The sequence below is a fragment of the Lithobates pipiens genome, unplaced genomic scaffold, assembly GCF_037356315.1.
Source record: "Lithobates pipiens isolate NorthernLeopardFrog02 unplaced genomic scaffold, aLitPip1_a1.2 Scaffold_27, whole genome shotgun sequence".
NCBI lineage: Eukaryota > Metazoa > Chordata > Amphibia > Anura > Ranidae > Lithobates > Lithobates pipiens.
Window position 1 is genome coordinate 5,661,910 of NW_027507788.1, and position 12,135 is coordinate 5,674,044.

The window sequence follows — 12,135 nt, forward strand, 5'->3', positions numbered from 1 at the left end:
GCGGCGTCTTCTGGGTAATAGGTCGCACTGTGTTCTGGGAACTGTGTGTCCCAGAACCCAGCGCGCCCCCCCCCCCCATTCACAAAGCGCTGCGCGACTCGCGCATGCTCAGTAGGAAACGGGCAAGGCTCCACTGCCTGTTTCCCTTAGCCAAAATGGTGGCGCCGGGACCAGAGAGCCGAGGGACGGGTCAGCCTTGGGCGGCCGACATCGCAGGAGCCCTGGACAGGTAAGTCTGCTTATTAAAAGTCAGCAGCTACAGTGTTTGCAGCTGCTGACTTTTAAATTTTTTTTTTAAAACCGGCCCTCCTCTTTAAAGAATATTTCCAGGCATAGATATTTTTACTTAGTTACAGATTTGACCAGCATAATGATGTGTCAGGGCCTGGACCACTTACTGGAGGCTCTGTGCTTCCCAGGGCGAAAGGTTGTAATGCTGGTGTCCACCAGCAGGTGTCTCCCAGCAGCCAACAGATCCCAGTAATCAGTTTCAGCCTAATGCTGGCTGCTGGGAGGGTATTTAGTTCCTCCTCTACTAGTGCCTCTAGCATTGATCTTTTGCCTGCTCCTGCCCTGTACCCAGTTTTGCTTTCCTAGACACTGCCAGATACTGCGTGCCATTTATCCTGCTCCTGATCTTGCTCTTGCCCTGCATTATGTAACCTGCTGCCTTAAAGCGGAGGTCCGCCAAATTTTTTTTTTTTTCACTTGCGGGACGCACATCCATCTCTTTGCTACGGTTTCCAGCCTCAGTGCCGGGCGATGTCGCCAGCAATGTATGCAGCCATTTGGCTTCTCGTTTGTCTTTTACTATTTTATATTAAACGGGATTACACTATTTGGTTTCCTCCATTTTTTTTTTTTCCATATCCCATCTGTGACCCCCAACGGTGTGAGGGGGCTAATCCAGTCCACAGTCTCCCTTATTGCAGCAAGCAATATCTTGCTAAAGCCTACTTGACCTTCTTTTCATTAATATGGTCAACGCCATCTGGTGAGCCGACACCCATTTACTGAGCACTTTTAGTCGGTGAAGGTGTTCCAATTATCTGCAGGATTGGAAGATTTTTTCCACAGGACTCCTCACTTTTGGATTATTATTCACCTATTTATGTGACAGTTGGTTCTTTTTTTTCGTATTTTTTTTTTTTTTTGGTCAATCAAGGACCATTGTGTTAAGCTATAGGTCCAATCATTGTTATCACGTTTCAGAGGACTGATACTGTGTGTGTTTATTTGCACAATATTGATGATACCATTTGTGACAGACCTAGCTGGGACCGAGGATCTTGGAGGGGACTGAATGCAAGCCTCTTGCCTTGTGATTATGGGCCCTCGCATTTGGGGGAACGGTGCTCTTTGTGAGCTGTATGCCTGGGGGACCCCTGAGGTGGTGTTACTTGGATTCAGGTCCGTGCCCCCCCCCCCCCCCCAAGACACACAGACTCTGGATATGTAAATGCCATGTTAGCAATAGACTGAATCACACTGTTGGGACACAAACTCTAATGCCACGTACACACGACCGGACTTTTTGACAGCAAAGGTCCGACGGAACGAGTCCGTCGGACAATTCGAACGTGTGTGGGCTCCATCGGACCTTTGCTTGCCAAAAATCTGGCGGACTTTAGAAATAGAACATGTTTTACATTTTTCCACCGGAACTCCGCCGGACCCATTTCCTACCGAGAAATCCACTCGTGTATATGCTAGTCCGACGGACAAAACCGATGCGAGGGCAGCTATTGGCTACTGGCTATGAACTTCCTTATTCTAGTCCAGTCATACGTCATCACGTTCGAATTTGTCAGACTTTGGTGTGATTGTGTGTGGCCAAGTCTGTTCAATCGGAAAGTCCGTCAGAACTCCGCCGAAAGTCCGCCGGACCTAGTCCCTCGAAAAGTCCGGTCGTGTGTACACGGCATTAGATGCTAATATCATCACCTCCAGCCACCTGTCTGTCTTGTATAATGTAAATGAGTCTAGTCTGGCTTGACACAGATTCTAAAGAGTATTTCACCTATTGTTGTTTTGTTGTTTGTGCTAATTAACCTGCAATTGAATTGTTAGTGAGCTAGGAGCCGAAAAGTCTTATCCCTCAGTCAACTAGTCTGAGTGTTGATTTAGATAATTAGCTCATGCTAATTAGGTTAGGTTTTAGTCACCCCGCTGTATATATTTTGTGTGAGATCTCAAATAAAGGTCTTTCCTGATGTCCTCCAAGACTGGGGTCGTCTAGTTCTTGGAGGCTCCTATAGCCAGATCCCTTGGACTTGTGTTCCAGGACTTAGGAAGCGGTATATAGACGGAAGCACTCAATCAGAGTGTGGGATCGGTTCCGTCACACCATTGTTGTAGGTTTCATTGTTTTTTTACGTGGATAATTTCAATAGCTACAGGCTATGTCAGATTTCAATTAGGCTGGTGCTTTTCATTATTTTGTATTTTCATTAAGTTTCATTTTTTTTTTTTTATTAGCACACTAGTTTTTCACTAAAGCGCTCCCTACCTACTACAATGATTGACAACTTCTAGAGGGATCCCACCTGTATGGCAAATACATAGTTGGTCCAAGCTGGACCAATGTAATTAGGTAAGTAGGCATCAATATCCATTCCTGGAACTCTTCTTTGATGGCACCCCAGATAACTGTAAAAAAGAGAGTCCCGGAGCCAACAGCAGCAGACTTTGGGTGGAGGGACGGCATGACAGTGGCTGTTTTAAGAGCCTTTAGGTTGGCACTTTAAGAGAGTAGGAGTAGGCGGAGATAGGGGCGGAGACCAGGAAGCCAAGGGGGGATGTGACGTAGTCTCAGGGCGGAGGAGGAAGAAGCGATCCCCACCCACCTACCCTGGGTTTGAGTGTGTAGTGGGGGGGTAAAAGTAGGTAGGGCATTAAGGCAGTTTTTTGGGTCGATAGAAGAGGTGAAGAGAGAGGTACAGGTATGAAACATGTTATACCCATCCATGGGATGGGGGGTGGTTTGATGGTACTTCCAGGTTACGAGGGGTTAACCTGAAAGGGTTAAAAAGGGTAGGTCACTGCGAAGGTTTGGTACAGCCTCCGAGTCAGGGGATTCCGCCCGGAGGCCAAAAGTTCAAAGTTCTATGGAAGTTTTTGGCAGTGACCAGTATGTTTGTTGTTTCCCTTAACCCTGACCCATTATAAGTGTTTGGAAGTTTACAGTTATGTTAAAGATGTTATTTATTTAAATTTATATTTTGTTAATAAAATAAGGCCAGCTGGCCTTTTACGTCAAACCTAGTCAAGTCGTTTGTAAAGAGTGGGGTTTGGAGGGGGGGGGGGGGTGTTTGGTAAGGGGAGGAGATGTATGGGATACTGGGCTTAAGTCCTACAAATTTCATGCTGACGAAGGTTCTAAGCAGGGGCGGACTGACAACTCATGGGGCCCCCGGGCAATAGGAGATTATGGGGCCCCCGGGCAATAGGAGATTATGGGGCCACACAGTATACACAAACACACACACAGTATACAATCACACAGTATACACAGACATGTTTCTATTGGCTGAGAAGGTACTGGAGAGGCGGGGCAGCTAAAATCTCTGGATTTTTAGACCAAAAGGATGTCGGTAAGGGACATTTCAGAGACCGATGTAAAAAAAAAACAAAAAAAAAAAACACAGATTTTTACATACTGTCCCTGGTTTTACTGAGGCTGGCAACCCTGATGGGGCCCCCTAGTGGCCCGGGGCCCTCGGGCAGTGCCCGAGTGGCCGAATGGTCAGTCCGCCCCTGGTTTCTAAGCCTTCTCCACAGCATCCTAATCGAAGAAGAAAAAAAAGTTTTGGCTGGACATATACTTTAACAAGTAAAGCAGCCTTATACATGGGCTGTGGAATATAAAACCAGCACTATGATGTAGGGTTGCCGTTACGAAAAAAATGGTGCCCAAATCACGCAGCCCATGCTGGCAGTTTTGTACCAACATACAGAAGAAAAGAACCGTCAGTGTTTAAAAGGAAGGGGGGGGGGTGGGTGCTTCCTCACTCTTGGCAAGACTCCCCTCAACATTTAAGGCTTGTTAAATGGTGGGGTGGCTGGAAGGTCGTCCATGTGAAGCCTTTCTATCCGCCTTCATTCCCTGCCGCCTTCTGCTTTCCCCCATTGTCGGATGTCAGTCTCAGCTGGAAGAGCGAGGAAGCAGCTGCTTGAATTTATCTGAAGTGTTTTTTTTTTTTTTTAAAGAATAAAAAAAATGGGAAAGTAAATTTAGCTTTGCATTCCTGCTGCAGGATGAGGACCCGGGCGACCCGGACAGGTATCCATGGCAAATATTCAGAAACTCAAATAACGGCCGGTAACAAACTTGGTTGTTCAGTACACGTCGCACATCCTCGCTGCTCTTTGTAATGCCTTATTGAATAAGCCTGAATGCCTGATTTCTTGAAATCTAATCATTTTATGTTTCACATTCAGCATGATTTATATGACTCCCCGACGTTTTCCTGCCTGCAATGATGGCAATGAAATGCTGGTATAAGCAGGCAGACTTCGGGCAATACTCCTTGGGAAATCAATGCAAGTCTCTCCAGTAACAGACCAGTAAGTGATTCTCCTCCTCCCCCCACCTCCCTCCGACTTCACTGAGCATCACACGGCCTTCATAGGTGTCCTGAAGCCCAAGCGATGGAAAATTCACCATGGAAGAATCGCATTATCTGGAATTTGTTTTTTTGAAAAGTCCTCTGCAACAACCCAGCGACCTGACTAGCGAAATCAAGCAAGCAACGGCACCATTCATATTGAGCATTTGTAATGTTTTCTGGAAAAGCTGAATCCAACTGGTGACTTCCTATAACATCTCTTGGGGACTAGACCTCACACTTCCACCCAGACGGTGAAACCATTACAGAGCCAAATGGTGGTCAATTTACACCTATGGATTATCTATAAGCCCCCCCCCCCGTACACACGGTCGGAAATTCCAATGGTGGTCAATTTACACCTATGGATTATCTATAAGCCCCCCCCCCCCGTACACACGGTCGGAAATTCCAATGGTGGTCAATTTACACCTACGGATTATCTATAAGCACCCCCCCCGTACACACGGTCGGAAATTCCAATGGTGGTCAATTTACACCTATGGATTATCTATAAGCCCCCCCCCCCCCCGTACACACGGTCGGAAATTCCAATGGTGGTCAATTTACACCTATGGATTATCTATAAGCCCCCCCCCCGTACACACGGTCGGAAATTCCAACCACAAAAGTCATCAGATTCCCCCCCCCCCCCCCCCGATGGATTGACCTGACTAGCGAAATCAAGCAAGCAACGGCACCATTCATATTGAGCATTTGTAATGTTTTCTAGAAAAGCTGAATCCAACTGGTGACTTCCTATAACATCTCTTGGAGACTAGACCTCACACTTCCACCCAGACGGTGAAACCATTACAGAGCCAAATGGTGGTCAATTTACACCTATGGATTATCTATAAGCCCCCCATACTACACGGTCAGAAATTCCGACCACAAAAGTCGTCTGATTTTTTTTCCCCCAATGGATTTTGTCCGAAACTGGTGTTGCTTACACACGGCCGGACAAAGTTGTCCGAAAGTCCGTTTGGAACGTGATGACGTTAGTTTGTTCCAACGGGACTACGTTCAGGCTAGTAGCCAATAGCTTTGCTCTCGTACTTTGATCTGAGCATGTGTGGCACTTTTTCCGATCGGAATTCTCTACAATAGCTTTGCTCTCGTACTTTGATCTGAGCACGCGTGGCACACTTCCACCCAGACGGCGAAACCATTACAGAGCCAAATGGTGTTCAATTTAAACCTATGGATTATCTATAAGCCACCCGTACACACGGTCAGAAATTCCGATCACAAAAGTCGTCAGATTTTTTTTCCCCCAACGGATTTTGTCCGAAACTGGTGTTGCGTACACACGGTCGGACAAAGTTGTCGGAAAATCCAATCGTTCGGAACGTGGTGGCGTCCGTTCGTTCCGACGGGACTATGTTCAGGCTAGTAGATAATAGCTTTGCTCTCGTACTTTGATCTGAGCATGCATGGCATATTTTCCGATCGGAATTATCTACAATAGCTTTGCTGTCGTACTTTGATCTGAGCAAACGTGTCACTTTGTCCGATCGGAATCCTCCACAAACGATCGGAAAAAGTCTGATCGGATTTTGTTGTCGGAAACTTTGAGATCCTGCTCTCAAATGTATTTTTTTTTTTTGATTCCGACGGAAAAATTCCGATAGAGCCCACACACGATTGGATTTTCCGACAATATAATCCAATCCTTTACCGTCTGAATTTCCGACCGCGTGTACGGGCCATAACAGTGCTGGCGAACCTTGGCACCCCAGATGTTTTTGAACTAAATTTCCCATGATGCTCAACTACACTGCAGATTGCATAGGCATCATGGGAAACATAGTTTCAAAACATCTAGGGTGCCAAGGTTTCGCCGTCACTGATCTATAATGTAGAATGGATCATTGGGAAGTCCAGCCGATGAACAGTAAGGCCCTGTACACACGGTCGGAGATTTCCAAAACCAAATCCGTCGGATTTTGCCCGTCGGATTTAGTCTGACGGATTGTGTCCAAAACTGTTGCATACACACAGTCGCGCCAAGTTGGCAAAAAATCCGATCTTTCAGAACGTGATGACGTAATTTCGTTACGATGGGACTACATTCAGGCTAGTAGCCAATAGCTTTGATGTAGGAATTTGATCTGAGCATGCGTGGCACTTGGTCCGATGAAAATGCTCTACACATGATCGGATTAGGTCCGTCCGGCCCAGTTGGTCGGGAAATATTTCCAACATGTTGGAAAATTGGGTCGGACGGAGATTCGGACGGAATCAGTCCGATGCATACCACACACAGTCGGATTATCTGACGACACGTTCCGATAAGACTCATTCCGACAGATTCTCTGACCGTGTGTACAAGGGCTTAGTGTGAGGAATAGTACCCCAAGGGTTGGATATGGCGAAACAAAGGGCTGCATCTGGCTCGCATTTTGGTGAAATTTTATATGTGACTGGTCAGTGTTTATTTATTGGGTTCCTCTACAGCGGTGGTTTGCTGTAGAGGGATCCAATAAATAATGAAATACTGACCAGTCAAATATAATATTTCTTGGTGGCACTTGACTTTAATAACACTGAAAAAGTGGGCAGGTCCTAATTGCTGACCTGTCGGTAGCGTATACTCTTAAACCAAGCAACTTGGCTCCATTAAACAGCCTAGTGACGAGACATATGCTGGGTTAATGGTTCTGGAACCCACAGTGATAAGTTCCATTCCTGCCCCGAGATGTATAACACCACCTACCAACGCAGACCCACTGGCATTAGAATGAATGACAGTCTTAGCCATGGTATAGGGAGGGGCAGAGTGAAACACGTTGGGGTCGGCCCCATGATTAAGCTACGAGGGGTGGAGAGAAACTCATTAGGGGCGTAGCCTGGAAGGATTCCAGGCTGAGATTGCCATTTATTCCAATACCAGTGGGTCTGGATTGATGGAGCCCATGGGATCTATCCTTTGCTCAACAGTTGTTTGGAGCCAATACATGTTCCCTCAGTGGTGGATACAGGCAGGGCTGTCTTTAATATTGATTGGACCCTGGGCAAAAATTTTCTTAGGGCCCCCCCACGCAATTTTGCTCTCCACCTTCTCTGAGACATACAATAAATAGCAGCTAGACTTAAAATCAGTTGTATCAAGATGCTCTATCAGATCAGACAGCGATTGGTTGCCAGAGGTTACAGCATATCATTACTGCTTACTGACTGGTTGCTAGAGGTTACAGCACTCCTTAAGGCTCACTGATTAGTTGCTAGAGGTTACAGCACATTTCTGCTTGTTGATTGGCTGCTAGAGATTACTGTACAGTAATACTGCTCACTGGTTGCTATAGGTTACAGCACATCTTCTCCTCATTGCAGGGGGGCATGATATACCTATGAATGCTGCCTTTATTTACATATCAATGCCGTTGGCCTCAGCTATTTACATATGCATGCGACTGCTATTTACATATGAATGCCGGTATTTACATGTAAACACAGGGTCTGCAGGTGAGTCATCTGTACACAACAATAGGGCAGAGCTGGGCAGCATTAGTAGCAGCACTTCACACTGAGATGTCAGGACACAGCACAGGACTAAAAACTTCAAGGGACAAGGGAACGTAAACTGGGATAGTTGGCAAGTATGAGGCAGCTGCTTTGGGCCCCACAACAATGACAGGGCCCTGGGCAGCTGCCCCTTTTGCCCTGCCTTAAAGACGGCCCTGGATACAGGATTGCTTTCCCTTGTAGCCTGGAGCGGCACACATTTTCCATTACCACCTACCAACCTTTTAAGAAAGGTGGAGAGAAAGCAGAATCTTTAGCTTGGTTTTGTAATGGTTGCATCTTATGGCTGGAAAAAAGAGCACACAAGATGCCACAAAGCCAATTTGTGTATAAAAAGTATAAACACTTGGAATGTATTCAGAGTATTCTACAAACCATTGAGACATTTGCTGACAAACAAAGAAAGTGTACTTTGCCACTTACCTAATGTGACCTCAGATTGCATGGGCATGGTCAGTGCCGGGTGCTTGACCTCACAGCTGAAGAGCGCTTCATTGTCTACTTGTGGGTTTAGGGTCCAAGTGAGCATAGCTCGGACCTCCACTGTCCCATCGCTCATTGGAAGATGCATTTGATGGAAGAAATAAGTAGGGTCTGTACTGTGGACCCAACGCGGGAACTCCAGGCTAACTACGGTCTCTGGAATGGCCTCGGTCACTGGGCTGGACATGGGCCCTTGGTCGGAGGTGCGTCCACGCAATGGCACCTCTGTGAAGGAACGTGGTCCTCGTTCCTCCGTGTCCAAAAGTAAAAGTGATTTTTGCATTTTAGTATCATCCATGTCACGGTTTAGGAGGTTCCGGGAGTCCCGGTTATTCATCAGTCCAGCAGCGGCAGGTGGCGGCTCCAGCATGGGAATGACTTCTATCAATTCTCCATCCCGCTTGAAATAAACCTGAAGACACAATTAGAAATATTAGTTTTGTTGTTTAAAGAAACTTGTCTTTCAATAACCTACATACAGTGCCTTTGCGAAAGTATTCGGCCCCCTTGAACTTTTCAAACTTTTGCCACATTTCAGGCTTCAAACATAAAGATATAAAATTTAAATTTTTTGTGAAGAATCACCAACAAGTGGGACACAATTGTGAAGTGGAACGAAATCTATTGGATATTTTACATTTTTTTATCAAATAAAAAACTGAAAAGTGGTGCGTGCAAAATGATTCGGCCCCTTTACTTTCAGTGCAGCAAACTCACTCCAGAAGTTCAGCGAGGATCTCTGAATGATCCAATGTTGTCCTAAATGACTGATGGTGATAAATAGAATCCACCTGTGTGTAATCAAGTCTCTGTATAAATGCACCTGCTCTGTGATATTCTCAGGGTTCTGTTGAAAGCGCAGAGAGCATCATGAAGACCAAGGAACACACCAGGCAGGTCCGTAATACTGTTGTGGAGAAGTTTAAAGCCGGATTTGGATACAAAAAGATTTCCCAAGCTTTAAACATACCAAGGAGCACTGTGCAAGCGATCATTTTGAAATGGAAGGAGTATCAGACCACTGCAAATCTACCAAGACCTGGCCGTCCCTCTAAACTTTCAGCTCAGACAAGGAGAAGACTGATCAGAGATGCAGCCAAGAGGCCCATGATCACTCTGGATGAACTGCAGAGAAGTACAGCTGAGGTGGGAGAGTCTGTCCATAGGACAACAATCAGTCGTACACTGCACAAATCTGCCCTTTATGGAAGAGTGGCAAGAAGAAAGCCATTTCTCAAAGATATCCATAAAAAGTCTCGTCTAAAGTTTGCCACAAGCCACCTGGGAGACACACCAAACATGTGGAAGAAGGTGCTCTGGTCAGATGAAACCAAAATCCAACTTTTTGCCCACAATGCAAAACTATATGTTTGGCGTAAAAGCAACACAGCTCATCACCCTCAACACACCATCCCCACTGTCACACATGGTGGTGGCAGCATCATTATTTGGGCCTGCTTTTCTTCAGCAGGGACAGGGAAGATGGTTAAAATTGAGGGGAAGATGGATGCAGCCAAATACATATTGTTATATCTTTATGTTATAAAAAATGTTATATCTATATGTTTGAAGCCTGAAATGTGGCAAAAGGTTGAAAAGTTCAAGGGGGCCGAATACTTTCGCAAGGCACTGTAAGACCCTACACAAAGCCACCACTACATGGAAGCGGCAACATACTTTGAGCCCTAAAAAGAAAAATGCGTTCAAGTTTTATGCCCGAAATCGAGTCAAGTTTTGTTGATTTGTACTCATGTGCATAACGTAAACCTGTCACAATAGAAATACAGTATAAATTCACATCAGTAAATGCCTTAAGAGAGCCTACAATCCGGGGGTTCCGGTCACATATACATACTGTTCTAGAGCCAATTTGGATTGAAGCCAGTTAACCTGCCAACAGATCTTTGGAGTGTCATTACCAAGATTTGAGCCAAGGATCCCAGTGCTGCAAGGCATAAGTGCTAACCACTAATCCACTGTGCTGCCAAATAACCTGTAACCAGCATGCAAGTTAGGTTTTCTGTCTTTATTAGCTACCTTCTGGTTCCATAGAAAGAGACTGAACCTCTGTGGTGGGTCTTTTAAGAAAATCTGACCATATATATAGAAAAATATTAATTTATTCTTAAAAAAACATAATTAAAAAGATTTTCCACAGATACACACTGGAGGTTGCACATATAGAGAATGGTACTGTCAATGGATGTCCTCAACCCAACGCATTTCAAAGTCTGTATTTACCTCTTTTGATGAGAGAGGAATCATACATAGACAATACAGTGATGTATACAACAATATTCCCTGACACTTTAAAAAACAAAACATAGTCTCTGCGAATCCTTTGTCACCTTGCCCGTGGTAGATTTGAGTTATACTGATATCTATAACTTGGATCATAAAAAAAAAAACTGCGGGGGGGACTCAAAGAGGGACCTCACCCTTTGATGGTGTGGATTCAGGACCACTGAGGTCAGGCAGTTGAGACCCTCATGGAGTTTGTAGATCCCACAAAGGGACAATGGTAATGTCCAGCGTCAGGGACATTACCTTCTGGTTTCAGGTCAGTGATCACATACTCTAAAGCGGACCTTCACCCTAAAAGACTATGTGTGCACCTGACTCTAGCCCCTTTCCTCTTTCACAACTGGATATATTTTAACTGCTTTTTAATAATTCTTTTTTTGTGCTTCAGGGCAGCACTTGCTCTTTTCTCATCTAGGCGAGAATGATGTTGTACACATGTGAGTTGATGTTGTGTGGAGTTCTGCCAAGCTTCAGAACCTTGCAGAGACTTACGGTACATCTGTGCACATGTGGGTTTCCCTCCGCACACACCCAAGGATGGCACAGTCATTCAGGTCAGTGGACTTTTCTGCGCATGCGTGCAACACTCTTTGCATGCGCAGATGCGCCACAGGGCTCTGCCAGGTCCTAAGGCTGGGCAGAGCCCTTTGGCACATTTGTGAGGATGCCTAACAACCAGAAATGGCAGTGCCAGTGGAGGAGGGGGGCGGGGGGGTGCAGGCATGATTAAGAGGACCTCTTTAAGTCACAGGGTGACCATGAGAGCCAGGAGACTTCGTAGCATATAAAGAAAAGGTCACTCTTGGGTTTTTTTCTTTAAAGAAAATGTGTGTGTGAAAATTTATACTTGTATATTACAGTAAATATCTAAAGAACATGGACCACTAGGCCATTTCATGTGGCCGTCACACCTCTACGGCCACTGCGGCACACCCCCCTCGTCTCTGCCCCCACCTTGCCTCAGCAGTCACCATCAGAGAAAAGGAGAGAACTCCTCTGTCAGATCCTGCGCTTCTTCGTGCAGCTGCAGAGAGGCTCGTCACCCCCTCCCCCCACCCTAGCAGCGGAGTGGTGGACAGAGCTCCTCCTACAGATCCCGCACCTCTCTGTGCAGCTGCGGAACCCCTTCCTCTTGACCTTCCCTGGGGTCAGCATTCAGCAGATTCCAGTATCTGACTTTAGCCCTCCTCTGGTCCTCCTCTAGATCCTGCAC

General features: G+C 45.9%; 1 protein-coding gene across 1 annotated transcript in view; it reads right to left on the bottom strand.

The window, feature by feature from the left end:
* Positions 1-12,135, bottom strand: part of IGSF21 (immunoglobin superfamily member 21) — a 674,741-nt gene that overhangs the window by 139,768 nt on the left and 522,838 nt on the right. Inside the window, exon 6 of the mRNA XM_077456355.1 lies at positions 8,559-9,030. Coding sequence (XP_077312481.1) covers positions 8,559-9,030 — 472 coding nt within the window. The remainder of the gene's footprint in view (positions 1-8,558; positions 9,031-12,135) is intronic.